General features: G+C 46.0%; 2 protein-coding genes across 2 annotated transcripts in view; both read right to left on the bottom strand.

Annotated features, from left to right (window-relative positions):
- Positions 1-2,598, bottom strand: part of LOC146813298 (killer cell lectin-like receptor subfamily F member 1) — an 82,862-nt gene extending 80,264 nt beyond the window's left edge. The window contains exon 1 of the mRNA XM_085614745.1: positions 2,511-2,598. Coding sequence (XP_085470871.1) covers positions 2,511-2,586 — 76 coding nt within the window. The 5' untranslated portion in view covers positions 2,587-2,598. The remainder of the gene's footprint in view (positions 1-2,510) is intronic.
- Positions 2,599-15,022: 12,424 nt separating this feature from the next.
- LOC146813296 (CD209 antigen-like protein C) overlaps positions 15,023-26,998 on the bottom strand; it is a 242,709-nt gene continuing 230,733 nt past the window's right edge. The window contains exons 5-6 of the mRNA XM_085614744.1: positions 22,073-22,185; positions 15,023-15,835 (exon numbers count right to left, since the gene is read on the bottom strand). Coding sequence (XP_085470870.1) covers positions 15,697-15,835; positions 22,073-22,185 — 252 coding nt within the window. The 3' untranslated portion in view covers positions 15,023-15,696. The remainder of the gene's footprint in view (positions 15,836-22,072; positions 22,186-26,998) is intronic.

The raw sequence follows: 26,998 nt of genomic DNA, 5'->3' as shown, positions 1-26,998 counted from the left end.
TGTAATGGAATGCGTTGTAAAGGTAGTTTTTAAAAATGCGTTGTAGTGTCATGCTATGTAATGGAATGCGTTGTAATGGATTTTGCGTTGTAAAAAATGCGTTGTAAATGCATGCGTTGTAAAAGTGTGCGTTGTAACGACATACATCCGCCGCTTTGCTTTAATTAAGTACTTCGCAGCTTTGGTCTCGCTGCGTTATCATGTTAGCGTGTGTGTCAATGAAAATGAGGGAAACATGGGAACAGTCCAGCCCAAACTGCCTGGCCACGTCCTCCCTGGACTGGAAACAAGCCTCCTGGGACCGGTTTCGGGGTTTCTCTCCTCATCAGCCAGGATAACTTGAATCCAGTTCAAACTGGAACGGCATGGTGAGCAAATAAACGATGGATTTAGGCCCAGATCTCTGTACTAGGGTGAATGTATGACATTGTTCTGCATTCTGTACATCAATAGTTCTTTTTGCCTTTTTCAATAGCAACAAAACACATCTCAAATAGGCGTCTTCTTTGAAATGCTCCGCAGAGACACCTGCTTGAGAATCTCACTCCAGCTCTCACCCTCATGTCTGCCGGGACTGCTCTTCGCCTCATCAGAGGCTGAGGCAAGCTAAACTCAAATAGGCTATCACTCTGTCAATGGCGGAGTGTATGTCCTGGGGATTTATAGCCTTGAAACTTGCAAGTGCAAATTCTAAACACATGAAGGTCTTTCATGCAGGCCTAAAAAAAGGCAAAGGCAACAAGATTAAAAGCAATATCATGTTCCCAGTGCCAAAGAGCACCGGCTGCGTGCTGTCATCTTCTTATTTAACAGGTGTATTTCTTTCAACCCACAATTTCAATCCACACTCTGAAAATAATCCCCAGCTGGCCACAACAGAGAGGGGAACATTGGAAAACAAAACTACTCACTGTTCACCTCTTTTTGCTTGTACACCGGTGCCCCAAGCTCCCGTACTTTCACTTTTTTTAACACCCAAAGAGACATATCTGAAGCTGAGCTCCTACCTATTTGGTTTTTTTACTCACCAAAAAGGCAACGCTGTCAACACAGTTCCATGCCACACAAGTAAAATCCACACATTTCCAATCCACACCACAAACTTTGACACCAAACCACATAATTCAAGTCAGCAAAACAATTACACAACTCACCACATACATCCAATCCTCACCACATAATTCCACATCATGCCACAAAATTCAGCAGCGGACAACATAATTAAACTCCACAACATACCCCTGCACAACACAAAATACCATTCCACGTAATTGCACTACATAGAACACAATCCCACTCCACATATTTTCATGACTCTCAATACCACATAATTGCTATCCACATATTTTCACTGCACACCATGCCAGATAATTCCACTATAGAAATCCACTCCATACCACATACAGACAGACAAGGAGCAGGCAGGAGCAAGAGCGATGCAGCAGCAGAGGGAGAGCCGCTTCATTACATCACTTCCATGTCACCTCCAAGGGTGCGAGGTATAGCGTCGGTAGGTCAGTAGGACACTACAGAATTGATTATGGTTCGATTGAAACCATTTTTAATCGTGGGAGCTTACAGCATTCAATAGAGTTACGGCAAGCTTGTAAGCACTACCTGTTTTTAATGGTGAGAATTAGATGTTCATGTTCTCCCTGGGGTCCATTTGGCACGTATAAAAGCACTTGGCACTGTTATTCTTCTCACCACTTCACCACACTGCGATTATATATCAGTACATTATAATTTTTGTTTTTCAGATGGAGTAAGAGCAATCTATGATAGGTGGGTATGCCGGTGAGTACCAACCAGCCACCCCCCTTGGTGTTACTACCGTGAGGTGCTCTTTCTCTCCCTTCACCTTTTTTCGAGTCAACTTTGGGTAGAAGTGGTGCTATGATGGTTTCTTTGACACTTTTAAATTGATACACCACGACTTGGGAGCAGTGATAGGGAACACACTCTAGGGAATCAGAAAGGATTGAAATCCCTGTTAATGTCGGCATTATATGAGTAGGTGTATCGCAGGGCAGGCCATTGGTTGTTATAATGTATTGAGTGGGGGCGGCCGTGCTCGTCTTCTTCCCCCTGTGGCTCCTATTGTGTTAGTGCAGGTCAGTAGGACACCCTACAAGCTGCAAGCACTTGTCTACCTAGGCTGTGGTCGCAAGGGACTCCCGGGCAAGCACTCTATGCCACCAATCACACCATTCCACGCATGCATCATCACCTACGGCAGCTGAGCTGTGACACATGGTGTGGAGGACACGTGCCATTTCCGAATAAAGGCACATTAAATGCGGATGTAACACATCCCTTCACGAATATGACAGCATATGTTTACACCCAACACTATTACCACACTCAACCACCTATTCAGCAAAAAGCAATATCAAGTGCAAATAATGTAACTGTGTTATCTTGCCCAGCTAACTAGGACTGACCGGTTGCATTTCTCACTTACCTGTCTTCACAGATGACATCAGATACTAGATCAAAGAAATTCTCACCTTTCTCAGCACTTTTCTTCCTTCCTTTGAACTGCAAGGCTGTGTAAGTGTCACTGTCTTCCATCTGTCCACCCATGATGGATTTTGTGTTGAACAAAATGATGCCTGAGGCTCCGCAGCACAGACTCACCTCGACAGGAACTGGAGGTTGAGACACGTGACTTCACGTGAAACTAACGAGGTCACTCTCACGCACCGGGCTGTGGAGTGGTCACAAATTTGCCTTAAGGGGAAGTGAGAGGCTGTGCCCTGGACTGAAAATGTAGTCATGTACTGTGCTGTGGTTGGAACAGTTTGATGCAGAGTACACACCATGCAGTGAACTTTGTATTGGCAGGCGAGTTTTACATCTTTCTGCAAATGCTGCAAACACATCAATGAAGGGTAGCAGAAATTGAATTCTTAATATGGCTCTAACAAAACAAGTGATACCAGTTGCACATACCTCCACGGAGTGCTGTGTGGCATGGTTTGACTCATGACACATTTCAACTGATACCTAAATTCACAGAGACCAAAGGTACATGATAAGAAAGCAATGTAAGCTTCATGCTAGAATATAGAAGGACAAGAATCAGAATGTGTAGGAAATGCACCTTTGTTTGCCGTTTGCTGGACTCTATGGGCCCGATTCACAGAATTAACTTAAGACAAAATCCTAAACTTAGTACCATTTTGGTATTCGCAGAATGCACTTACTACTTTTGGTATTCACAGAATGGATTTACGACTACTGACTTTACGTCCGCACTCGGGGCTAACGGGCCAGAGGTGGGGATTCCGGGCCGGAGGCGGAGCTTCCGGCCCAGAGGTGGAGATTTTGGCAATGGGTAAATCTCCGCCACTGGCCGGAATCCCCACCTCTGGGCCGGAAGCTCCGCCTCTGGGCCGAAAGCCCCGCCTCCGGGCCGGAAGCTCCACCTCCAGGCCGGAAATTCTGGCCCGAGTGCGGACGTAAGGTTAGTAGTCGTAAATCCATTCTGTGAATACCAAAAGTAGTAAGTGCCTTCTGTGAATACCAAAAGTAGTAAGTGCCTTCTGTGAATACCAAAAGTAGTAAGTGCCTTCTGTGAATACCAAAAGTAGTAAGTTTAGGATTTTGTCTTAAGTTAATTCTGTGAATCGGGCCCTATGTCTTTGCTGGTTTTAGACCGCTAACCCTCTGTGCTTTTTCCTGCTGCTAACTAGTAGTAAAGTGCCTGTGCTCCCCCTTTAAACATGGAGAAATTGGCTCACCTCTGATTGATGTATTAAACTTTTCTGTAAGGACATAGTATATGGTGCAGAGATACACCTATGGCATGAAAAGTTAACTGTCACCTGCGGTCAGCAGCACTTATTGTGCCATCTACAAATGTTACAAAAAAAACACAACTTCAAGCTACCATTGTAGCGTCACTGCTGCAGTGTGAAATCTGCAGTGCGACCTTTGGACAGGTAAAGCACTCCCTTTTAAATATTAGTAAGTCACCCCTCTGTAAACGTTATAGCGCAGAAGGTAGAGTGCATGGGGGCAGATTTACAAGCCCCTTGCGAGACAATTACGCCGCCGTTGCGTCACTTCTGTGACGCAGCAGCGGCGTAAACCATGCGCCATGTTGCGCCTTATTTACATCGTGACGCATCTAGGGAGATGCGTCACGTTGTAAAGCCCTGCGCTACATTAAACCTGCGTCAGGTTTAATGTATGCAGGGTGGGCGTTCCGTCGGAAAAAGCCTCGGAAAAGTGACGCAGTGAAATCTACAAGATTTCACTGAGTCACTTTTCCGACGCTGCTGCGTCAAAACCCTGCGCCTGCTTGAAGCAGGTGTGAGGCATGACGCAGCATGTTCGGTATGGGCAGCCCCTGAGCATTGCAGGAGTTGCGTCGTGCTTGCGACACGACTCCAGCAATGCGCCGCCCTTATGCCATCAGATGCGTCATGCATCTGTTTATCCTTGCGCCACGATGCGCTGCATTGTAAATGCGGCGCACCTGTGGTGGCGCAAGGGTAAACTTGCATGACGCATCTTTCCTGGCGCATCCCTGCTGAATTGCAGGGATGCACCAGGAAACATAAATCTGCCCAATGGTATTTAAAAGTGGGGCATGTACAAAATGAATATGAGTATGCCCACACAGTGACATGGTCCTAAAAGCTATTTTATCTGTAGCAGGCCTAGATCTCCAATGTAGAAAAAAGGTATGCAGATTAAAATACTAATGCTGCAAAGTCATGAATGGGAACAACTATAAAAATAATGAAACCTCCATTTTAATGGACAATAAAAATACCCAATGTTACTGCCCGATGTGGCTCCCCCAGGCACCCCCTTCAAAACACTTTCTGGGCCTGCAGAATATCAAAAGAGCACTGGATCTGGAGCCTGTCACCTGTGAGGAGCCCTAAACAACAGGACCTGCTTCCTCTTGTACCCAGGACTCCAAGGGTCAGCAGGTTGACCTACGCTGCAGCTATAGGGAGACAACGAATTTTAAGAGGCCTTTTCCTAGGAGTCTCCAGCTGACCAACAGCAGCTTGACCTTGACTGGACCTTGCTGGGGGCCTCTACTTGAGTGAGTCCAGACCCTAAGTGCTGCCCCAGAGATCCTGGGAGCCTTTTAAGTGACCAGGAGGAGCTGCTCCACAAACTCTGAAAAGTTGGGACTTAAAAATTAAGTCAGATGGTAAGATCTTTGACGAACCTAGTTGGTATATCCGACCTGTGCTCCATCGCAATCAGCGTGAAATTGCACCAATTTCCCAGTCCATCGTGACCACAGGATATTGTTGGCTCCTAACTTTTTCTTGCTGTTATTTCTACTTAAAACTCTCTATCTCCAGTTCTTTGGATTGGATATTTTTGATTTTGGTGTCATTTTGTTTATTACATTTTTACTCTATGTTCCTAATTTACTTTGAGATTTTCATTATGTAGCATGTTGACTTTATTATTGTTTTGGTGCTGCATACATACGTTATGCATTGCCCTAATGAAGCCTGTCTGCTCTGTGTTGTAGCTACCAAGGGGTTGAATTAAGGTTAATTTAGTGACTTAGAGGCTTCAACTTGGATTGATAACTAAAGAGAGTTAAAAAGAGGTGTGTCATTTTGTAGGAGTTTGCTTGAGCAGAGTGGACAAAAGCCACTGTCAAAGCAAATAGGTCACAAACGCAGGACCTATTGGTTGTGCCAGGGTTTTTTTTTTGTTGTAGTCAGTGTTGAATAGAGGCAAGACCACCACATTTGCAGCCTTGCTCTGCTGTCTCATTATACCCTCTTTCCTTCTTCCCTTCTTGGCTCTCTCTTGTCTTTTCCTACCCATTGTCCCTGCTCACCAACTTCTATCTCATAATTTATACAGGTTTTACTTATTTTCTGTTTCTTTTACTCCTCCTCCTCCTGGCCACACTTTTCTCCATCTCAAGCACCATTTAACTTCTAAATTCCTTTTTAGTATCACCAGCTCTGTTCTCTCCTCATCTTATTTCTATTGCTCCCTCTTTCTCTTCCTCCTCAAAGGCTATTTCCTATCACCCATCTCTTCTCCTCTCAGCAATTGAATGAGGTGCAGTCCCCTCAGGAGTGGGGAAAGAGGGAGGCGATCCGATGAGTTCCACACCAGTCTGTGCTGGACCAGCGGCTGCGCAGCCTTCACTGAAGACTCCTATCACGACATAGGTAAATCTTCCTTTAGGTTTATCCCGAGATGCTGCAACCAGTCAAAGGGCTTTCTGGCTGTTCTGCAGATTAGTCAAAATATGTGATCAGGGAAGCCTTCAAATTTCCAATGTCTTTATTTTATATATGTTTAAACAGGTTATGTGGACATTTCATCAAAAGTACTTTAAAGCACATTATTTGAAAATCAGACATAAAATAAATGGTAAACTGTAAAGTTAACATAAAAGGGGGTATTTCACAAGGTGGTTTACAGAGACAGCAAGAAAAATTAGATTGAATTTAAACACTGGATTACAGACAGAATAAACAAACATGATTAGAAAGAGTGAGAGGGGATTCTTATTCATGGGAGAAACAAAGAAAATGAGTGGAAGTGAACTTGACCACAGAAAGAGGCTCAACAATGTTCTAAAAAGTGAAGATTACACACAATTAAAAACACTTTTAGAAAAAAACTAAAAACAATATGGAAGTGGAGTATTGAAGGTAAATAACAAGAACGAAAATATTTACAATAAAGGAGAACTTGGGGAGAATATAAAAAGCAGACTGCAAAGGGTGACCTATAAATAGATCAATGAAGAAAAGTGGGCTGGGAAGGCAGAGAAAAGAAAATGGGGCTTTGTAAACATCTCATGGCTGAACATGGCAGGAGTCATCAAGAGAGGACAGGGAAGGAATGTTATTGATCAATCATCAAACCAAAACCATATAAAAATACAAAAGCATAAAAAGAATTTAGTAGAGGAAATAGTGACAAACATGTAAGGTGGACAAGAAGGGCAGAGTCGGGTAGGAATAAACATGATTTAAGATCTGAAAAGATTCTATAAAGATCAAAGTCAGGAAATAAAGGATTAACAGAAAGAAAAGATAAGACATGGTTGTGCAGCCACAAGTGAAGAGCTGAAAGGAGTATGTCTGTGTGTCAGATTTGTAGAAATCACATATAGTGACAGTGGAGGGGGAGACGGCAGAGGGGACAAAGAGCAGAACCTCAGGGACCACCTTAGATTAAAGGCATGAAAGCAGTTTGAGTCACACCAGGAAAGATAAGACTGTGAACGCATGAAGGAGGCTGGAAAGGGGCGATTGAAGAACAGGATAATATTCCTCTAGTGAGAAAAGACTGGTGACTGAAGTGTTAATACTCAGGGCCCGTTTTAGATCTTGGCAGACGGGTTGCTACATCACAAATATCACAAATATCCCGTCTGCCGAAATATAAATCTCATTATATCCTACGATATTTATATTTCGGTGGATGGGATATGCATCACCTTTGTCATGGAGTAACCCGTCCACCAAGATCTAAATGAAGTCCTCAGTCTGTTAATATCCTTAGATAGAGAGGCCTCGACTAGAATCGAACTCTTATGAATATCATTCTGATGATGAGGAGACATGCTATTCAAGGGACAAAGGAGGAGCCTGAGTGAGCCATATGAAAACTGACTTGCAATGGGGATCGAAGAGAATGGGAATCAAACAAGCGTTGGCAAATTCGATAGGTCTGGCTATTTTTCACCCCTTCCATGCTTATGACGAGCCCAGCTCGTCATGAGGCACAGTGTGGAGCTGTGCTCATGACGAGCTAGGCTCGTCATAACGGCCGCGGCACTCCCACGCGCAATTTATTCCCCGAGAATCAATCAGTGGGCGGAGTCGTGACGAGCCCAGCGCCTCATGAGCATAGCTCCACTGTGCCTCATGATGAGCTGGGCTCGTCACGAGCACCGCGGTGCCGCCCCCCCCCCTCACCCCTGCACCGTGGGGGAATTACCCCCACGGCGAAGCGGTTAAGGTCAAAGTGATTCTCCTTTGATTGGTGGGTCTGTGTGTTTGTTGTTTGATTGTGTAATAGGACGAATAAGTCAGTGGTTGGGCGGATGAGTGTGTGCATGGATAAATGAGTGGCATGGGTGTGACTGCATGCATGAACGTTTGTGTAATGATTGCATGGATGGGGGAGGCTAGATGTAAAGTTGAGTGAGTATATGAATGATTGCAGACAAGTTACAACAATCCTATAGTCTGAACCTTCAAAGAGTAGGAATGATGGGCGAGGCAGCCAGACCCAACCTGAAGCATCAGTGTGCCTGGCCATATTGTGCATCTGTTACTCAGTTACCCTACATGTGAAGCATGGACCTCACTCAAGAACTAAGGGGATAGTTCGGACACAATGTCCATCACTGAACAGTGACCATAAACTCACTAACACAATATCTAACATATAGCTCGACGCAGAACCATCTTTACAAACCTGGAGCACAAACAGGCTTCCTAGGGTGCGGTGCAGAGGTGCGAGGGGTCTAGCATAGGTTCTGGTCTGGGACTATATGCTTCCGGTGCAAAGTTCAATGCACAGACAATTTTTCAAACAGTTCACACATCGGATGTCTGTTCCACCCATCTCATGCACTCTGCAATGTGTGATTTTTTTGAGAAATATTTCTCTGACTATTGCAAAAGTGCTCTTTCATGTAAAGCCCGGTCTGCAATTCTACTAGATAAGGCTCTGGGTGAAATAAATGGGTATTCCTGCTGGAATGATGCCCAAGTACAGCGCGTGTAATGCCCGATGATGCAAAGTATAGCAGAGGAGTGCAAAGCCCTAAAAAAGTAGCTTTCCAGCTGAAAATGTCTGCACTGAAAAGTAAATACACTTTCAAAACTTTTGAGTCACTTTGCATCACTTTGTGTGGCTTTGCCTGTAGCACAAACACACATGAATACATCTGTATATCTAATTCAATGATCTGTGAGCCTCCTTTGTCGTATGCCAAATGTTGCAGCTTATCAAACGTCTATATCAAGTGAAATACAGGCTGAAATGCAAACTGTACGTCTAAAGCGTGTATAGAGCTGCTCTTTGACAACATGCTGCATTCGCAAAGAATGGAGGTGTCAGATAAATGCACCCATTTCTTTCAGATAGCAAGAATGTCATAATTTCTTTGCAAACCTGACAACGACGAGTAAGAGTGGGCAGCCCTGCAGTGTCAATTCTATTATTATTAGATTGCGGTCCAATTGCTTTTTGTATACATAGAAGGGAGTTTGACTATCAAGAAAATAATGCGGGCCGATTGGCTAGATTTATCTCTAGTTTTAAACCCATTGTTAGCCTAAATATATGTATGGAACTTTACAAAATCTTGCAAAGTCATTCCACCACCGCACAGTTTGGGCCTTTCATTGCACCAAGGATCCTTTCTTCTGGGACAAGTTTTTTCACGATTGAAGACAGATATCAACTAATTCTGGTATGACTGTAATGCTATTAAAAGCACCGTTCCTGACAGTGATGTAAACGTGCACTGCTGCAACCCGTACTGGATGCCTTATTATTTAATTACAAGGGCTCCGATTGGAGATTGTTCAAGAGTGATAGATACTGTTGTAATGGACGACGGCAAAGCCTTTTACAGACTGCACCACTGAAGGGTCTATAAAGTTGTTCACGTGTTTTCTAAAGCAATTCTTCCTTCGTTTGAGCATGTATATTTAGGGATTTGTCCTGTAAAACATCCGAAATTTGAATTTTAAAAGAATTTATTTTAACTATGGAAGTATCACGAGGCGGCAAATAAAAAAGGCACTAGATGGCGCTGTGACCATAGGAAGAGAAACAATTTAAACATCTAAACGGAAAACACCTCCCACGCCGAGTTTGACGAGAAGGGAAAGAAACACGGGCGTGATTTCAGTCGAGCCATCAACTTGCGCAAGGGTGAAAAGCGGAACAGGAGAAAAGCAGGAAGCCCTTTGTGCCTCATTTACGCAGCCGTTGCGTCACTTTTGTGACGCAGCGGCGGCGCAAATCCAGCGCCATGGTGCGGGGTACTTACAACGTGACGCATCTGGGAGATGCGTCACGTTGCAAAGCCCTGCGCCACATGTAGGCGTTCCTGCGCGGGGGGGGCGTTCCCGCGCAGGAACGCCTCCTAAAAGTGGCTGAGTGAAATCTACAAGATTTCACTCAGTCACTTTTAGGCCCATGCTGCCTCAAAACCCTGCGCCTGCATTGACGCAGCATTAACAAGGTAGGTGCCCCCAGAGCATTGCTGGAGCTGCGTCCCGCTTGCGACGCAACTCCAGCAATGCTCCACTTTTGCGGCACAGATGCGTGACGCATCTGTGCCGTTTTTGCCCCATGGTGCGCCGCATTGTAAATGCGGCACATCCATGGTGGCGGAGCTGTGGCGCACAATAACTGGCGCATCCCTGCTGATATGCAGGGATGCGCCAGTTATTGTAAATATGCCCCAAAGTGCTCAGATATTCAACGCACTTCTTGACTTCAATGGAATGAACAAGCGGAAGTAAATGAAGAGGGAAAACATATGGAACCAAAGTGTACAATTTGAAATTGAATTATGCAAACAGAGGGGCCTGTTTAGGACAATGTAACTCAAGGAAGCAAGTCACCTGGGGGCAGATTTACAAGCCCCTTGCGTGACTTTTGAGCTGCAGTTGCGTCACTTTTTTGACGCAACAGCAGCGCAAACAATGCGGCCTATTTACAGCGTGACACATCTAGGGAGATGCGTCATGTTGTAAAGCCCTGCGTCACATTATATCTGCATCAGGTTTAATGTATGCAGGGTGGGCGTTCCCACGCAGGAAGGCCTCGTAAAAGTGACTCAGTGAAATCTACAAGATTTCACTGCGCCATTTTTAGGATGCCACTGCGTCAAAACCTTACGCCTGCTTCAAGCAGGCGTAAGTAGTGACGCAGTGTAGTGGGTATAGGCCTCAACACGCATTGCTGGAGTTGCGTCATGCTTGCGACACCACTCCAGCAATGCGTGACTTTTCCGCCAACAGTTGCGCCAGAATTTCTGACGCATCTGTCAATCCTTGTGCCATAGTGCTCCGTATTGTAAATACGGCACATCTATGGTGACGCAAGGGTTTCTAAGGGTGGCGCAGGGAAAGTGACGCATCTGTACAGATGCGTCACTTTTTTGTAAATCTGCCCCCTTGTGCGTCAAGGAAAGGGCAGGAATGCTCCGTATTTAAGGCATACTGCGCATTCCTGACTTTTCCACCTGCACTGGCGCACAATGTGCTGCATAGTGCCAATGCAGGCACCATGGTGCAAGGGTGCCCGCGTTGCATGCAGGATTGGTTTTGTGCAGGAAGGGTCACCTTCCTCCACAAAAACAATCCTGAGAGGCTTTTTTCTTTTTCTATTTGTGCTGCACAACGCGGCACACAAATAAAGAGGAAAAATGAGGCAGACCGAAGACCTTCTGACCTTCAGAAGACTTCTCAAGACCTGGCTCTTCGAACAGTAGCAGCTTCCACCCCCCCCCCCCCCCCCCGCAGCGGGTACGCAGCGCCTTGTGACCCTCGCGGGTATGTAGTGCACTTTACAAATGCTATGATTGATTGATAGAGAATAAATTCCATTATTAATAAAACAAGCATTGGCATAGCCAATAGGTCTCGCCTTTGGGGCCTTATAAGTATTTAGTTATGCAGCACAATATCCTTCCTGCAACAGCATCAACTGTTGCGTGGCTAAACACTTATAAGGTCCCAAACGCGCAACCTATTGGCTATGCCAATGCTTGTTACTTTGTGTACCTTGGGGATGGTCAGGTTGCCACTGTCTGATGATCTCAGTGATCTGGCCTGGATATAGGGTTTGAAAAATTGTGACAGTTGCCAAGGACCCAGACCATGTGTAGCCTTGAACGCAATACATAAAGCTTTGAACTGAATGCGTTTGCGGATGGGCAACCAATGTTGCTCTGCGAGAGCCTTGTACGCCGAATCATAGCGAGTGAGCCCGAGCAGGACTCCAGCTGCGGCGTTCTGAGTCATCTGGAGTTTATGTATACTGCGCTTGCTCGCACTAGTGAGAAGGGCGTTGCAATAGTCCAGCGTAGAGCCAATTAAAGCTCGATATGTCTGTGCTTTTAAAGCACGGCCACCATCTCATCACACCCAAGGCCGTAGCGCTGTAAAATCTCAATGGGCAAACCCCAGTTTCACTCCTTGCCGCAGTACGAGCCAACTCGTATCAACTTCTGCTCCCGCAACCACACACTTTGAGGCAGGTAACAGCGGCATGTGGCGCGTGTCAAAAACTCTTTAGTAAATTATTCATTTAAATAACCTGCAGGTTTCACTTTCAGGTGTAAGATCTTCGATTATCGTAGATGATCTGTTGTGGGATGATGTTTCTATACTTGCAACTTAGTATTTTAATGTGTTTCTGTTTCGGTTATGGCTCCTTGGCATGCCCCTTAGCACTGTTTTAACTCCAATATTCCATCGGTGGTTGAATGTGGTCAGACAGTGGCAGGGGTTTTTCGTGGGATAGCTGTGAGGCATGGAGCAGAGAGAACAGCTCAGAGAAGACGGGTGAATAGCACATGCGAGAGGAATGGACAGGACAGAGGAGAGGAGAGGAGACTGCAAGGAACATTGGAGCAGAGTGAACAGGACAGACGAGCAGAGTGAACAGAACAGAAAGAGGAAGAGAATGCAGGACGGAAGACAGAACGACCAGAACAGAGGAGCAGAGTGAACAGGACAGAGGTGAAGAGCGGCATGAAGAGGGGAGTGGAAGGTCATGGACAGAGGAGCAAAGTGAACAGGACAGAGGAGAAGAGTGAACAGGAAAGAAGAAAAGAGAACAGGACAGAAGGCAAAACGAACAGGAAAGAGGTGCAGAGCTGCATGGACCGAGGAGTGGAGGGCCATGGACAGGGGAGCAGAGTGAACAGGACGCAGGAGCAGAGTGAACAGGAAAGAAGTAGAAAGAACAGGACAGAAGACAGAGCGAACAGGGCAGAGGAGCAGGGTGAACAGGACAGAAGACAGAGCGAACAGGGCAGAGGAGCAGGGTGAACAGGGCAGAGGAGCAGGGTGAACAGGACAGAGGAGCAGAGTGAACAGGACAGAGCAGCATGGACAGAGGAGTTGAGGGCCGTGGATGGGTAGCAGAGTGAACAAGACAGAGAAGTGGAGGGCCATTGAAAGAGGAGACGAGTGAACAGGATAGAGCAGCAGAGTTGCATGGAAGGAGGAGTGGAGGGGCATGGACAGGGAGCAGAGTGGACAGGAGAGAGGAGCCGGGTGATCAAGAAAGAAGTAGAAAGAACAGGACAGAGAAGCAAAGTAAACAGGACGAAGGAGTGCAGTCAACAGGACAGAGGAGCAGAATGAACAGGACAGTGGAGCACAAACAACCAAACAGGAGCAAAGAGAAGCGAGTTCACCAGCGAGAATTGGATAAAGACAGCAAAGAGTACACGACAAAGGTTGCAGAGTGCCAGACAGAGCGAGAAGAGAGTGAGATAGTGGGAGGGCAGGGGCAGTGTGACTGATAGAGGGGCAGAAATCCAGAAAGAGAGGTGGGAGTAGGGTCAGAGAGAGAGAGGGGTCAGACAGACCAGCAATGGAGGAATTGTGATAGACCGAGCGGGCATCGTGCCCGACAGAGAGCGATAGAGACAAGTAACAGAATAGTAGGGCAGGGAGACAGTTAGAGGGGGTAGAGAGGCAGTAGAGGGGTCATCGTGCCAGAGAGAGGGTAAATATAATGCTGGAGGGAGGGTGCAGAGAGCCGGGCAGAGGGGGACAGCTTGCCTGGCAGAGAGGCCATCGTTCCAGATGTGAGGTGTAGACCTAGTCAGGGGCAGTGAGCCAGAGAGAGAAGAAGGCAGTGTCCCGGACAGAGGGATCGGTGTGCAAGGCATAGAGGCAGCGAGTCAGGGCGGGGGCGGTGGAGCAGGAGAGAGCAGGGGGAGAGATGACGTGTACCGGAAGGAGACCAGGAAGCGCAGGTGTGAAAGAGGGTGGGCCAGCCGTGTGAATCTTTACACGCTGATAAGAATGCAGAACTGGAACCGGCAGTGACGCAGAGGCCTCCGGTGGAAGCTTGTGGAAATGTTGGACGAGTGCAATGGCACAGATAAACTGCAATGCACGAGCAGAGCAAGCGAAGCAGACAACAGACTGAGGCTTGAGGTTATTGATGCAAGGGGAGATGAGGAGCAAGGGCTGGGAACACGTCTTGCATCGAGAGTAACAGCAGACCTGGGAGACCGTGACGGGTGCAGCACAGAATGACAGCTTCAAAAGGGAGAGTGAGAACACATTGACCCCCAAAGTTCTTCTGAAAATAGTCATAGTGTAACGAAGGTCATCACTTCCTGATACACCCTAAACTGCACCCGAGTCTAACGAGTCAACGCAAAAAAAAACACGCTAGTGATGCTCGTGCGTATAGATTAAAAAAAAAACACGCTGGTGATGCGCGCGCGTTTACATAAAAAAAGCACGCTAGTGATGTGCGCGTGTATAAATTTAAAAAAACACGCTAGTGATGTGCGCGCGCGTGCGCAGCAGCAAGAAAAAGTTAAAGTGATCGCGCTGGAAGGGAGACAGATGGCGGCTGCGCGCCTGAGCGCAAGCGCTAGGCTACCAGGAAGCACTTTGAAAACCCGATACTAAATGTCTCGGAGCAGCGCATGCGCTGGCTCAGCGAGACCTAAATAAAAAGCAAGGGAAGCTTTTTGGTTTTTTGCAAAAGAGAAACAATATAAGCAGATTTTAAATTACTGGGACAAACACCTGTGGTGAGGGAAGACAGACAAAATGAAAAAGAAGAATAATGGAAAAAGATAACGGTGACAGGGGATATACACAAGCGGACATAACATAACATCTCTGTCAGCAAGAATAACTTGGAAGTGGAAGTCTCTCATAGTGCTTTTCACTCGTTAAAACTGTTCTTCACAATTGAGATAGATATTTAAAAATCTATTTACAGGCATGGAATTAGAGGTTGGTCTAGAAATACCATAATGACCAAAAGATTGATACATATATTTAATGAAGCATGAAAAGTGCAAAGGAAGATGGTAAATAGAGAAAAAATAATGGGAATGCACTGAAAATTCCCATTTTAATGGGCTCTTTCAAGTAAACGGTAACACGGAATCATGCAGTTTAAATTCGTAGATTGAACAGAGTTTGTCGTAGGAGAAAAAATTAAATATTCTAGTAATCAAGACTGATTACTGACAATATTGAAGAAAAAAAGAATAAGCATTAGTCTGCCGAAGGAGAGAAGCTGAGATAGAGGACACTGGAATTCAATATGCACAGGAAATCGTTGTTCTGGAAGGCTGAAATGACAGAGCAGCTGAGAAGTAGCGAGACACAGGCGGTATGGGAGGTGGAGTCAAAAGAAACAGCTGATTAGTAACTTGACCCCTCCCCTGCATAGTCCATACGTTTGTTGTGAAGTATAAGCATGGTGCGTGATGCTCTGTAAACCACATAGCTTATCTTTTACAGTCACAATGTAATATCCCTGAATGGCCAACTCAGTCTTTCCATTGATATCACAGATGATCTGCAATATAAATATGTTCTCGGTGTTTAGAGGTCGCTCAATTCCAACAAAGATCTAACAAATGATTTCCGCTGCGAAACGTTCAATGATCAGTTTGAGGGCCTTCTGCAGGAGAGTTTCTACACAGGGAAGGCTTCAGAATTCAAACTGGAAGGCTTTCTTCACACAAATCCATTGGTTCAAGGATAAGCAAGAGGTGCGGTGGATCTCTCTCTTCCTGTAGGCACCACAGCTGTGTTTCTGGTTTGATGAGTTACCATTCTGCATCTTCATCCTGTTGGAAGTCAGAGGGCAGAAAACAGGAAGACTCAGGTTTAATTCAATACAAGTGTGCGTGTGTGTGTGTGAGCATGTGTGTGCGTGAGCATGTGTGTGTGTGTGTGTGCATGTGCCTGTGTGTGTCTGTATACACGTGCTTGTGTGTGTGTTGGTATGTGTGCAATCGTGTCCAGGGGTGTTAGTGTTTGTCATTTCAGCTCTATGCTTTTGTGCCTATCTCTCTTCAACAGGTTTAAATACAGCTCCCCCTGTGTACCAGAATGGTCTCAGTATATCTAACCTACCCTCTATGTGTGAGTTTTGATTAGAAAAACTAGAAACTATTTGGGCTTGTGTACAGAATACGCACAGAAAGAGGCTCCTGGCTGCACGACATAGAATTCACACACATGAGGCCAACAAACTATGTTTTCCCAAGAGTGAAATGAAAATTACACGTAGGTTAGGAAATTGAGCTTCAGACTCATATCGTTGCAATGAACCCTCCAGATAGAAGACATTTGTGGAAAATAAGATGGAATTTCCAGGGCACGAGAGTGGAATGAGGGATAGTGTCTGGTGTAGATATTGAGTAGAAATTGGCATTATGATGATGTAGAACCCATGAGCTGTACACAAGATGAATGGTGATGTGGACTAAATCTCCTGTCCCTCAGCTGGGGTTAGGCATTCCTTTCTCACTGTCTAGCAACAATCCATTTAGCCGGGTCTGGTGGCTCAGTGGACTAAAGCCACCACTGCAGGGGCCTGTAATCGATCGCATGGTCACAGGATCAAATCCCAGTGGGTTCATTCAGCCTTTCATCCATCTGAGGTCGATAAAATGAGTACCATTGAGTTGGGTAACAATAAACATCTTTCAAGCATTATTCAGCACCAGGACACCTATAAGTAATCGTGCGCTTTACAGATACACCTTTTATGTTATTTAGAGACATGATAAAAGATTTAAAAAGTGCCTCTAAGCGATTCATTTTTATCATTCAAAGATCATCCTTTAAAAAGATGCCATTGAACAATCTATAGGCACTCCTCTTATATTATATAATGATCATTATTTTAGAGAAATATTACAAGGTTGAGTGCTAATTGACAGACTTCTATTCAATCATGGACGGTGATCCATGCGAACAGGGACTAAAGATTGGATGGGATTGTAGGGAAATCTTGACTACAGCAGTGACACCCCAGAGAAACAAAGAATTCACTGGCGTCCCAGGATGCTTGTGTATCATCCATTTCCCAAAAGAAGATCTCCTTTGAGAGAAGTGTATACCTCAACAGATATTTGTCCAGTGAAGTGGGTGAGAATGGTCGTATTAATGAATATCGACAGCAACAATATTGTGGTGCAAGAATATTGAGGGCAGAATATTGAAGGTCAAATTATTGAAAAGGAAGTGCATATACGGCAGCACAGATTTAGTATTTCTAACTCCACATCTACGTACCTTGAAGATATATGTACCACATACATACCGATATGTGGAGTTTCATATAGAAAATCTAGACTTACCTGTCAATATTTGTTTTCCATATTCTGTCCCCCAAGGTTCTTTCCAACCAATATGGTGGGTTCGATATTCAGGGTGCAAAATACACCCTCTTTTCATGAACTAACTGTGATTGCTTTAAAGGGGGTCAATGTGAAGTACAGTTGAACAATGTGATTCCTGTATGGCCACAAATGAGTGATAATGCTTCTCTGAGTGCAAAAATGATGTGTGAAGTTGGAGAACTTTAACTCCACCAATTTTGTATTGCTGTTTTTTTAAAATCAAAAACTTCACGAACTTACAGTAAGTTTGGAAACAAAATGCTGGTAAAATTTTCCAGAAAATATTCTTTTTTTTCTGAAGAAAATCACCAATACCTATTTTTAATTAGTGAATGAAAACATTAGATATTTTTGCAGAAATAAATGCGCCAACATAAAAGTTTTAGGAGTAAATGTCGCCTTCTAAAATATCTTCTGTTTTGGAATTTTGTGCAAAATCAACATACTTTGCATCTTTAGTAACTTCTCTAAATTTGTCTGATAGCCGCGTAGTGGTTCCACCAGAAAGCAATGAACAATAAAAAGGAAAAGAAACCTGAAGCCTGCATTCCATGGACAAGAAGCAAATCTTCAGAATCATAGTTTGTGCCAACAGGTCTAAAGACTGGCATTCCCTCTAACCCCTTGGCATCATTCCCTGAAGGAAGATCCCTCGCCTGGATCCCCCACGGCGCGTGCACCCCCTCTCACAACTCTTCGATTCGAGACATGCGCACCCACGCCTGCAGGGCAGATCTGACAGACATGTTGGTGGCCTATGTTCATCAGAGCAATGTTAATGTGATCAAAATATTGTGACCAAATCTGCTTTCATAATTACTAAGCTGGAGGGAAATGTGGTTCACCACTACCACCTCCATCTGCATCCACCACCACAGCCCTGAGCAGGCTTAAGGTAAAACCTCGTGTGTGGGGGAGTGGAGGAAGGAGGTGGGGGAGGGGAGCAAAGAAATGTTAGTACAAGAAAGGGCTAATCGTTGTGCAATCATCTTATGGCGGGTATAATTGTTACTGTTAATGTTAACTACGGTTTCTCTTTCCACAATACTATCTACCTATATGGGACTGGCTTAAAAGCAAAATCAGGTTGTTTCAATTCTGTGACACAAAGGTCAAAAATATGATGTGTGACTGTGTTCCAAAATGCATCCCCCGCATATTTTCTGGTACCATCATTGATAAATAAGAAGTGGAGATGACACACGTCATATGCCACCAGAAGGTGTCGCATTATACACAATATCGAGAGTGACACTCACAAATCCACGTCCTTTATTGTTTGCTTGCTAAACCCTCACGACCCTATTGATGTCATGCTTCATCATCGGGTCTCATCCTCGTCCCCAAACACCAGAATGGACTCAACCATATTCCAGGGGGCACTTTGAGTAATTTCCTGGTGGGATCTTAGAAATACCGCCTAACACCTACGTATCCCTTTATTATTGGTGTTTCTGGTATGATTTAAAACTGTAAAGAAGGGTGTCTATTGAGGTAATTGTCCAGCCCCTTACACAAAAGTCAACAGGTTTCAACCATAACCGATAAAGGCCATAGGCGTAAGTGCTTTCATCAGAACTAGGGGCCTCATTTATGGCATTTTGGCGTAGGGCAGTGGAGCAAGCCTCCTTGCTGTGCTGAAATACACCAACGTGAAAGGGCTGGAATTCACTGTATTTAAGTAATAAAATGCATTCCTGTCCTGTCTGCGTTTGTGCCATTTCGGCAGCTTAGCGCCAACATAGGCACCCTTGCACCATGGTGTAATGGTTTCTCCATTGCAGGTACTATTGTTTTTGTGCAGGGAGGTGTATCATTTTAAATTTGCTGCAGAATGCAAAAAAAGAAAAAATGAGGAGAAATAAAAGTATTTCTGCTTGCTATGCCTCCCTCAAGAGGCGCATGGACTTGGCGCTTCTGCAAGTTTTCATCACTTTGTATATTTGGGGCAGTGTCAAATTGCATGGGTGCTGCAAGGGAAACCCCACCACAGCACCCATGGAAGGCCCCCCGGGTGCACAGTAGGTGGCACCGTGATTTGCACTCTGTCGCCTTACTCATGATTTATGAGGCCTCTCAAAGCCACACATAGTGGCTTTGCGTGGCCTTAGAAATCTTTACAAGAGCCCTGCGTCACACATGTACTGCTTTATGTAGTGCAAAAGAGACACAGGGCCCTCATAAATAGGCCCCTAGGTTTACTATCACATGATGCGTTCTATTGATGTAACTAAATTACATTTTCTTTTTGTTGCCCTTCTAAATTGCTGCATTTACATGTTATTTTACAGAACATAAGGGGAAAAGAAAAATGTTGCTGTGTGCACATATTAATTTAAATTCCTATGACAAAATGGAGTTTGCACTCAATCTACTTACCCCTATTCCTAGGGATGCATGGGCATTTTGTATGACCTTCAGAACATACTTAGGTACGGTGGATAGTTCTCGTTTATGGCTAGAAGGAATAGATGACCATTCAATGCATCATTTGGGCATCCTGGTTCAATTGATGGTTCCTGGCTCTTCTGGTGCGGTGCAATGTCAGTAAGGATGCAAAGTGGAGGAGTCAGCAACCGGTGGCGGGGACTAGTTTGTGGCCCAAACTAAACGTGTTGAGACTGCACAGATGCAGTGGGGAGCTAGCAACATCATGTTGAGACTGCACAGATGCAGTGGGGAGCCAGCAACATGCTGAGACAGCACAGATGCGGTGGAGAGCCAGCAACATCATGTTGAGACTGCACAGATGCAGTGGGGAGCCAGCAACAACATGTTGAGACTGCACAGATGCGGTGGAGAGCCAGCAACAACACGTTCAGACTGCACAGATGCAGTGGGGAGCCAGATGCAACATGTTGAGACTGCACACATGCACTGGTGAATGAGCACCATCATGTTGAGATTGCATTGATCAGAGGAAACCAGGAACAACACGTTGAGACTGCACAGATGCGATGGGGAGCCAACAACAACATGTTGAGACTGCACAGATCAGAGGGAACCAGCAACAACATGTTGAGAGTGCACAAATGCTGTGTTGAGACTGTACAGATGCAGTGGAGAGACAGCAACAACATGTTGAGACTGTAAGGATCGGGTGAGGGGCCAACAGCAACACGCTGAGACTGCACAGCTGCAGTGGTGAATCAGCAACAACATGTTGAGACTGCATTGATCAGAGGAAATCAGTAATAACATGTTGAAACTGCACAGATGCGGTGGGGAGCCAGCAACAACATGTTGAGACTGCACAGATGCGGTGGGGATCCAGCAACAACATTTTGAGACTGCACAGATGCAGTGGTGAATCAGCAACCACATCTTGAGACTGCACAGATGCATTGGAGAGCCAGCAACAACATGTTGAGACTTCACAGGTGCATTGGAGAGCCAGCAACAACATGTTGAAACCGCATGGATGCAGTGGAGAATCAGCAACATGTTGAGACTGCACAGATGCAGTGGAGAATCAGCAACATGTTGAGACTGCACAGATGGGGTGGGGAGCTAGCAACAACATGTTGAGACTGCACAGATCAGAGGGAACCATCAACAACATGTTAAGACAGCACAGATGCAGTGGGGATCCAGCAACAACATGCTGAGACTACACAGGTGCTGTGTTGAGACTGCACAGATGTAGTGGCGAGCCAGCAACAACATGGTGAGACAGTACAGATGCAGTGGGGATTCAGCAAAAGCATGTTGAGACTGCACAGATGCAGTGTGGAGCCAGTAACAACATGTTGAGACTGCACAGATGCAGTGTGGATCCAGTAACAACATGTTGAGAGTGCACAGGTGCAGTGAAGAGCCAGCAACAACATGTTGAGACTGCACAGTTACAGTGAAGAGCCAGCAACAACATGTTGAGACTGCACAGGTGCAGTGTGGAGCCAGTAACCACATGTTGAGACTGCACAGGTGCAGTGTGGAGCCAGTAACAACATGTTGAGACTGCACAGGTGCAGTGTGGAGCCGGTAACAACATGTTGAGACTGCACAGGTGCAGTGTGGAGCCGGTAACAACATGCTGAGTGTGGTGCTGGCCTTTTTAGAGGTGACAGATCGGTGGTGAAGGGGAGGATAGAAAGCCCGGACAGGATTTCATGAGCTCTGCACATGGTGTAAGCTTTGCTTCCCGGCTGCAGTTTTCTTTCTCTGCTGCAATTATAGATTTGGCTTTTCTTGTCGCCTTCATTTGTGACTTCTTATCTTTTTGTAAATCAGGAACCTATGTGGCAGGTGTCTAGGATCTGGAATCTTCTCCAGTCTGGTGTGAATTCTCACCCGTGGCCTTCTGCCACTGGAAGATGATTCTAGCGCCAACCTGCCCGTTCTGCCCCGGTGGCACTTCCCGGTAGGCTCCACGCTGGGGGCTGCTTTCTGAGCAGCAGGGGCTGCTATGGCCCCTCTGCTCTCTCATCTCTGATGTCACCATCGCAGCACATTGTCATAAAAGGGCAATTCGTTTCGCACACTCATTGCTGTTTCAGCGGCTCCTCACACCGTGTAGATACATTGCTACAAACACAGACGTCACACTCTTGAGCTGCGCCATCTCTGTGGTCAGTTTCACCGCAGGGCCCCGCCCTCCTGATGACCATGGACACGCCTGAGAGTGCCGGTGTCATGGTGTGCTGCCCCTGCTGATCCGCAATCAATGCACACCTGTATCCTGGGCTGGTGGATTCATCTGGCCAGGTCCATCTCCTCTGCGTCTCGTTGTACTGGTATCCTGTCCAGATGAAGTCCGCGCCGTCCCCCATCCGGTCCAGCAAGTCCTGGAAGTGATGAAGACACACAGTGTTAGCAGGAGTGCCAAATCCGAACAACTGGACCACCCACAACAAGAGGGAAGAGGGAGAAAAAGACCACGGGACAGGCACTGAATGTGCAAACTCTGGACACTTTACATCTTGGCAGCAAAGTGGAGGCTCCGTAATTAACAAATAAGAAAGATTACATTTTGCCATTATACATGTGTCACTAGGGAGTTTCAAAAAGGTTCAGCTCAACTTATCCTCAGCCACATCGCTGTGAGAGTGAGGCCCCATTTCCTGTTTTACCAGAACAACGCCAACTGGAAACAAGCATTGACAAAGCCAATAAGCCTGCCTTAGCAAGCTTGTGCACTTTTTTAGCAGTTTTATATGGCACAAACGTGGTCCTGATGCATTAGAGAGCTTTACATTCAAACTAGGTCACATCACACATTGTGTCAGGCACAGGGAGATGAAGCGAGGAGGCCAGAACGGCCGGAAGTTGAGCCGAGGCCCATGCTCTACACAGGGTGCAGTGTCCAGGTCTGAAACTCCAGCCATTGGACCACAACTCCTCCCCTAAGAAATGTAACATATATGTAAATATTCCAAAGCATATGCCACAAAAGTTAGAAATTAAATAAAATGAACATAGCCGTCCAGGTTCTTCCTAGAAGGAAGTTGTACTTAGAATAGTTATTAAAACCCTTTTGATTTGCAAGGCCCAGCAGAGGGAAATATGATTCTTATTTATGCAAAGAAAATATGCTATTAAATTTGAATTATTGTGACCTTAAGACATTATTGTGACCTTAAGACATAGTTTAAATACACAGGGATGACTAACAAAAAAAGACTGGAAAATAATAAGCATTGGCAGAGTAAAGTACGGGCGCCCGGCCCTGGCACGGAAGTTCACCTCTTAAAGTCCGAAGTGCTGACCTGATTTTTTTTTTATTTTTTTTTTTTAATGTTTTTATTGAGCATGGCATGCAATAAAATATATATTTCTTTTTACAATCAGATGTTAAAATACGATTAGATGTTTAAAATACAATTAATAATACAGAGAAAAACGACGAAGAAGAGTGACTCTCAGTAGTATTCAATAACCTCTATATTGCCATATTCAATTTTCCTTGTTGACAAAAGTGTACAGAAATCTCGACTAAAGTACAATAGCCATAGAAAGTGCAAGGTGCTTATTAACTCCTCATATCTAATGAATACTATTTCCACAAATAAAGTGCAAATGCTTGTAAATATGCTGACTAAATCCATTTAAATAATCATATAAAACATTTTCATTTTAATCCCCTTTGTCCTTTTCTAAATTTACAAGATTTCTCCAATTCACTTCAAATTTTTTGAGAGCTCCTACTCGGCTTGCATATGCTTTTTCGAATTTGTAAATCCTTTTCATTTTATTATACCATTTCAGTGGGGAGGGTATATCTCTGGACTTCCAGTTCTACAATATTAATGATCGAGCTACAGTACAAGAGATATATAAAAATACTTCTTCAGCCTTGGTCAATAACATATTTTCCTTGGATATACCAAACAAGGCTGATTCTCTTTCAGGCTGTAGTCTCTTTCCAATTGCCAAATTTATATCTAAAAAACTGCCTCCCAGAAGGGTTGAATTTGGGAACATGTATAAAATATATGATGCCAACCTCCCTGACCATTAATATGACACCTAAAACAGCAATTTTCAACTTCCGCATACCGTTTCCCCAGAGCTTCTGGAGTCAGAAAGGTCATCTTTTTAAAATTAGCTGCACGCAGGGTTTTACTTCCAAGATGGCACATTTTTTCCCACTCTCGTGTCGACAAAACACATTGTGTTTCATTAGCTATTTTGGCTAAATGTTTTTCGATTAATTGTGTATGGCCTTGATTGTGCATGTAACGCCCTGAACGTCTCAGGATCGTTTAACAGACACGACAATGAGGACGCAACCACTTGTGAAGGGTTAGTTCTTTTTAATGAAGGCAAATAAAATACAAAGAACAAACAAAAGTTATAGTCACTGGAATCCTCCAGGCTAAGTACGTTACCAGCCCACAGCACGGATGGTCCTAACCGTCCTCTGCATACACGCCGATCCCGGCGTATGCCAACAGAGGGCAGAAATGAAATGGCCGACAATGCCAATCGGTAGGCTGTGAGGGGCACGAAGAGTGTTGGGGAGAATCGAGGAGTCAGGGAAACACCCAGCCGGGGTCTCTACCTGAAGGGAGCAGCCGCTCAACCTCTTCCTCAGACTGCACCGGGACGCGGAGTCACCTCCTGGTGATGCGTCACCGATACCCCAATCACAAGCAAGAAGACTGAACCGAGAGCAGCCGCTCGATCGATCCTGTGGACTTCCGTGTCTGTAACGCGGCAAACACCTCCTGGTGTGCGTTACAGCTGGCAGTCCCTGTGTCTCTGGTCGGGCTGGGAGTTACGACTCCAACCAGCAAAAGCGCCACTGCGCTTGGACTCAGCCGAGTCAAAAAGCGAAGCTCAATGGTTGACCGGTAGAGCTTCCGGGTCCTTCACAGGTGACGATGGGGCAAGACACGGCCCAGGGAGTAACGACTCGACCTACCTCCGTTCTTGCCTTACTGGAGCACCACTCCGGAACACTGCTCTTCACGAAGCAGGTACGTCGGTGTAAACACAATATCCGACCGCCTTGTACCTCCCGGTTCCTCCCTTTATAGGGCGTGTTTTCCTTGAGTTATGTAACAGCTCTCCTGTTTACATAAGGGCGTGTTTCCCTTGAGTTATGTAACAGCTCTCCTGTTTACATAAGGGCGTGTTTCCCTTGAGTTATGTAACAGCTCTCCTGTTTACATAAGGGCGTGTTTCCCTTGAGTTATGTAACAGCTCTCCTGTTTACATAAGGGCGTGTTTCCCTTGAGTTATGTAACAGCTCTCCTGTTTACATAACCTCTCAACCGCTAAGCATCCTGGGAGATGTAGTCCGTTTTCGCTGGTTACCGTTTTCCTCCCCTCGTATGACAGGAATTCTTGACAGTACATCCTCCCTCTCAGCGGCTCCCCACGGGTCCAGCGCTGGCAGGAAAACGCCGATGGAACAAGGAGACCAAGCGCGGAGCATGAACCCCTTCAGCCGGTTCCCATGAATGCTCCTCCGGGCCATAGCCTTTCCACGCAACCAGGTACCACAGCTTCCCCCTGCGCCATTTGGACGCCCGTATGCCCGACACTTCATACTCCACCTCCGACTCCACGCATACCGGCCTAGGTGTCCCAGACGGCTTGGAGGGTGCTGGTTTGAGCAATGATACATGAAAGACAGGGTGTATCCGCAATGACTGGGGCAAGCACACCTTCACGTTCACGGGACCCATACACTTGGTAATTCGATAGGGGCCCATGTACTTGGGATGGAACACACTGTTCTTTCGAAACCTCATGTTTCTTGTGGATATCCAGACGTAGTCTCCAGTGCGGTACAGTGGCCCGGGCCTTCTCTTCCTATCTGCCGCAGCCTTGTATCTTCTCTTGGCCTCTATTAGGACAGCCCTTGAGCGCATCAACGTGTCTTTTATGTGTGCCACCTTGTCCGCTGTGGCGGGAATCCTGTCCTCTCTGAACGGATGTAGAAATGGCAAGAACCTGGGATGTTGGCCATAGTTGCTATAGAACGGAGATGACTGTGTGGAGCTGTGAGTGGCGTTGTTATAGGCTATCTCTGCAACCCATAGCAAGTCGACCCATTCTTCCCTGCCCTGGTCCACAAAACATCGCAGATACTGTTTGAGCGTTTGGTTCAGGTGCTCGGTTTGGCCGTCCGTTTGAGGGTGGTAGCTGGTGGACAGGGCGGTCTTAACATGCAGCGCAGTGCACCAAGTCTTCCAGAATTGCGCAGTAAACTGCGACCCCCGGTCCGACACGATCACCCCAGGTAATCCATGCAGTCGTACCACATTCTTTAGGAGTAGTGACGCCAATTCCCCGGCCGTAGGGACTCTCTTGCAGGGGATGAAGTGCCCCATTTTCGTCAAGTAATCCACCACCACCAGTATTGCCGTCATCCCCTGGTCTACCGGTAGGCCCACCACGAAGTCCAGTGATATGCTATCCCATGGTCTATCCGGGGTCGGAAGTGGATGTAAGAGCCCTTGGGTTCGGCCATGGTCGGCCTTCATGGTAGCACACGTAGGACACTCCTGTCCCCACCTCCTGACATCCACTCTCATGGTTGGCCACCAGAAATGCCGTCCCATGCTAGCCACCGTTTTTTCAAAGCCCAAATGACCTGCGCATGGAGAGTCATGGCACCAGATGAATGCTTGTTTCCTTAGCCTAGGCGTGGGTATCAATAGGCACCTGCCCTTCAGGGGTATCCCGTCCTTCAGCTGCCATTCTCTGTGACTGAGGAGCCACCTCCGCCATGCGAATGACCTGATCCCTCTCTTTATTCCCCTCAGGAAAGTATCCGGTTGGATAACCCCCAATACCATCCTCGGGGAAATGATGGAACGCTCGGTTGCAGGCAATGGTTCCTTAACTGCAGATTGACGGGACAGGGCGTCCGCCTTCCGGTTTTCCGTCCCCGGCCGATATGTGATGCGGAAGTTGAACCCTGCAAAGAAGATCATCCACCGCAGCTACCTGGGAGAAAGGTGTCTAGTGGCCGTCATGAACTGTAGGTTCCGATGGTCTGTGTACACCGATACCACATGTCTTGCCCCCATCAACCAATGCCTCCATTCGGTGAAGGCGTCCTTGATTGCGAGAAGCTCCTTCTCCGCAATATGGTAGTTGCGTTCGGCGTCGTTGAGTTTGCGGGACATGTACGCAACGGGATGA

Source organism: Triturus cristatus, chromosome 7 (genome assembly GCF_964204655.1).
Source record: "Triturus cristatus chromosome 7, aTriCri1.1, whole genome shotgun sequence".
Classification (NCBI taxonomy): domain Eukaryota; kingdom Metazoa; phylum Chordata; class Amphibia; order Caudata; family Salamandridae; genus Triturus; species Triturus cristatus.
Note: the sequence above shows the minus strand (reverse complement) of the source record. Positions and strands in the feature narration are given on the sequence as shown.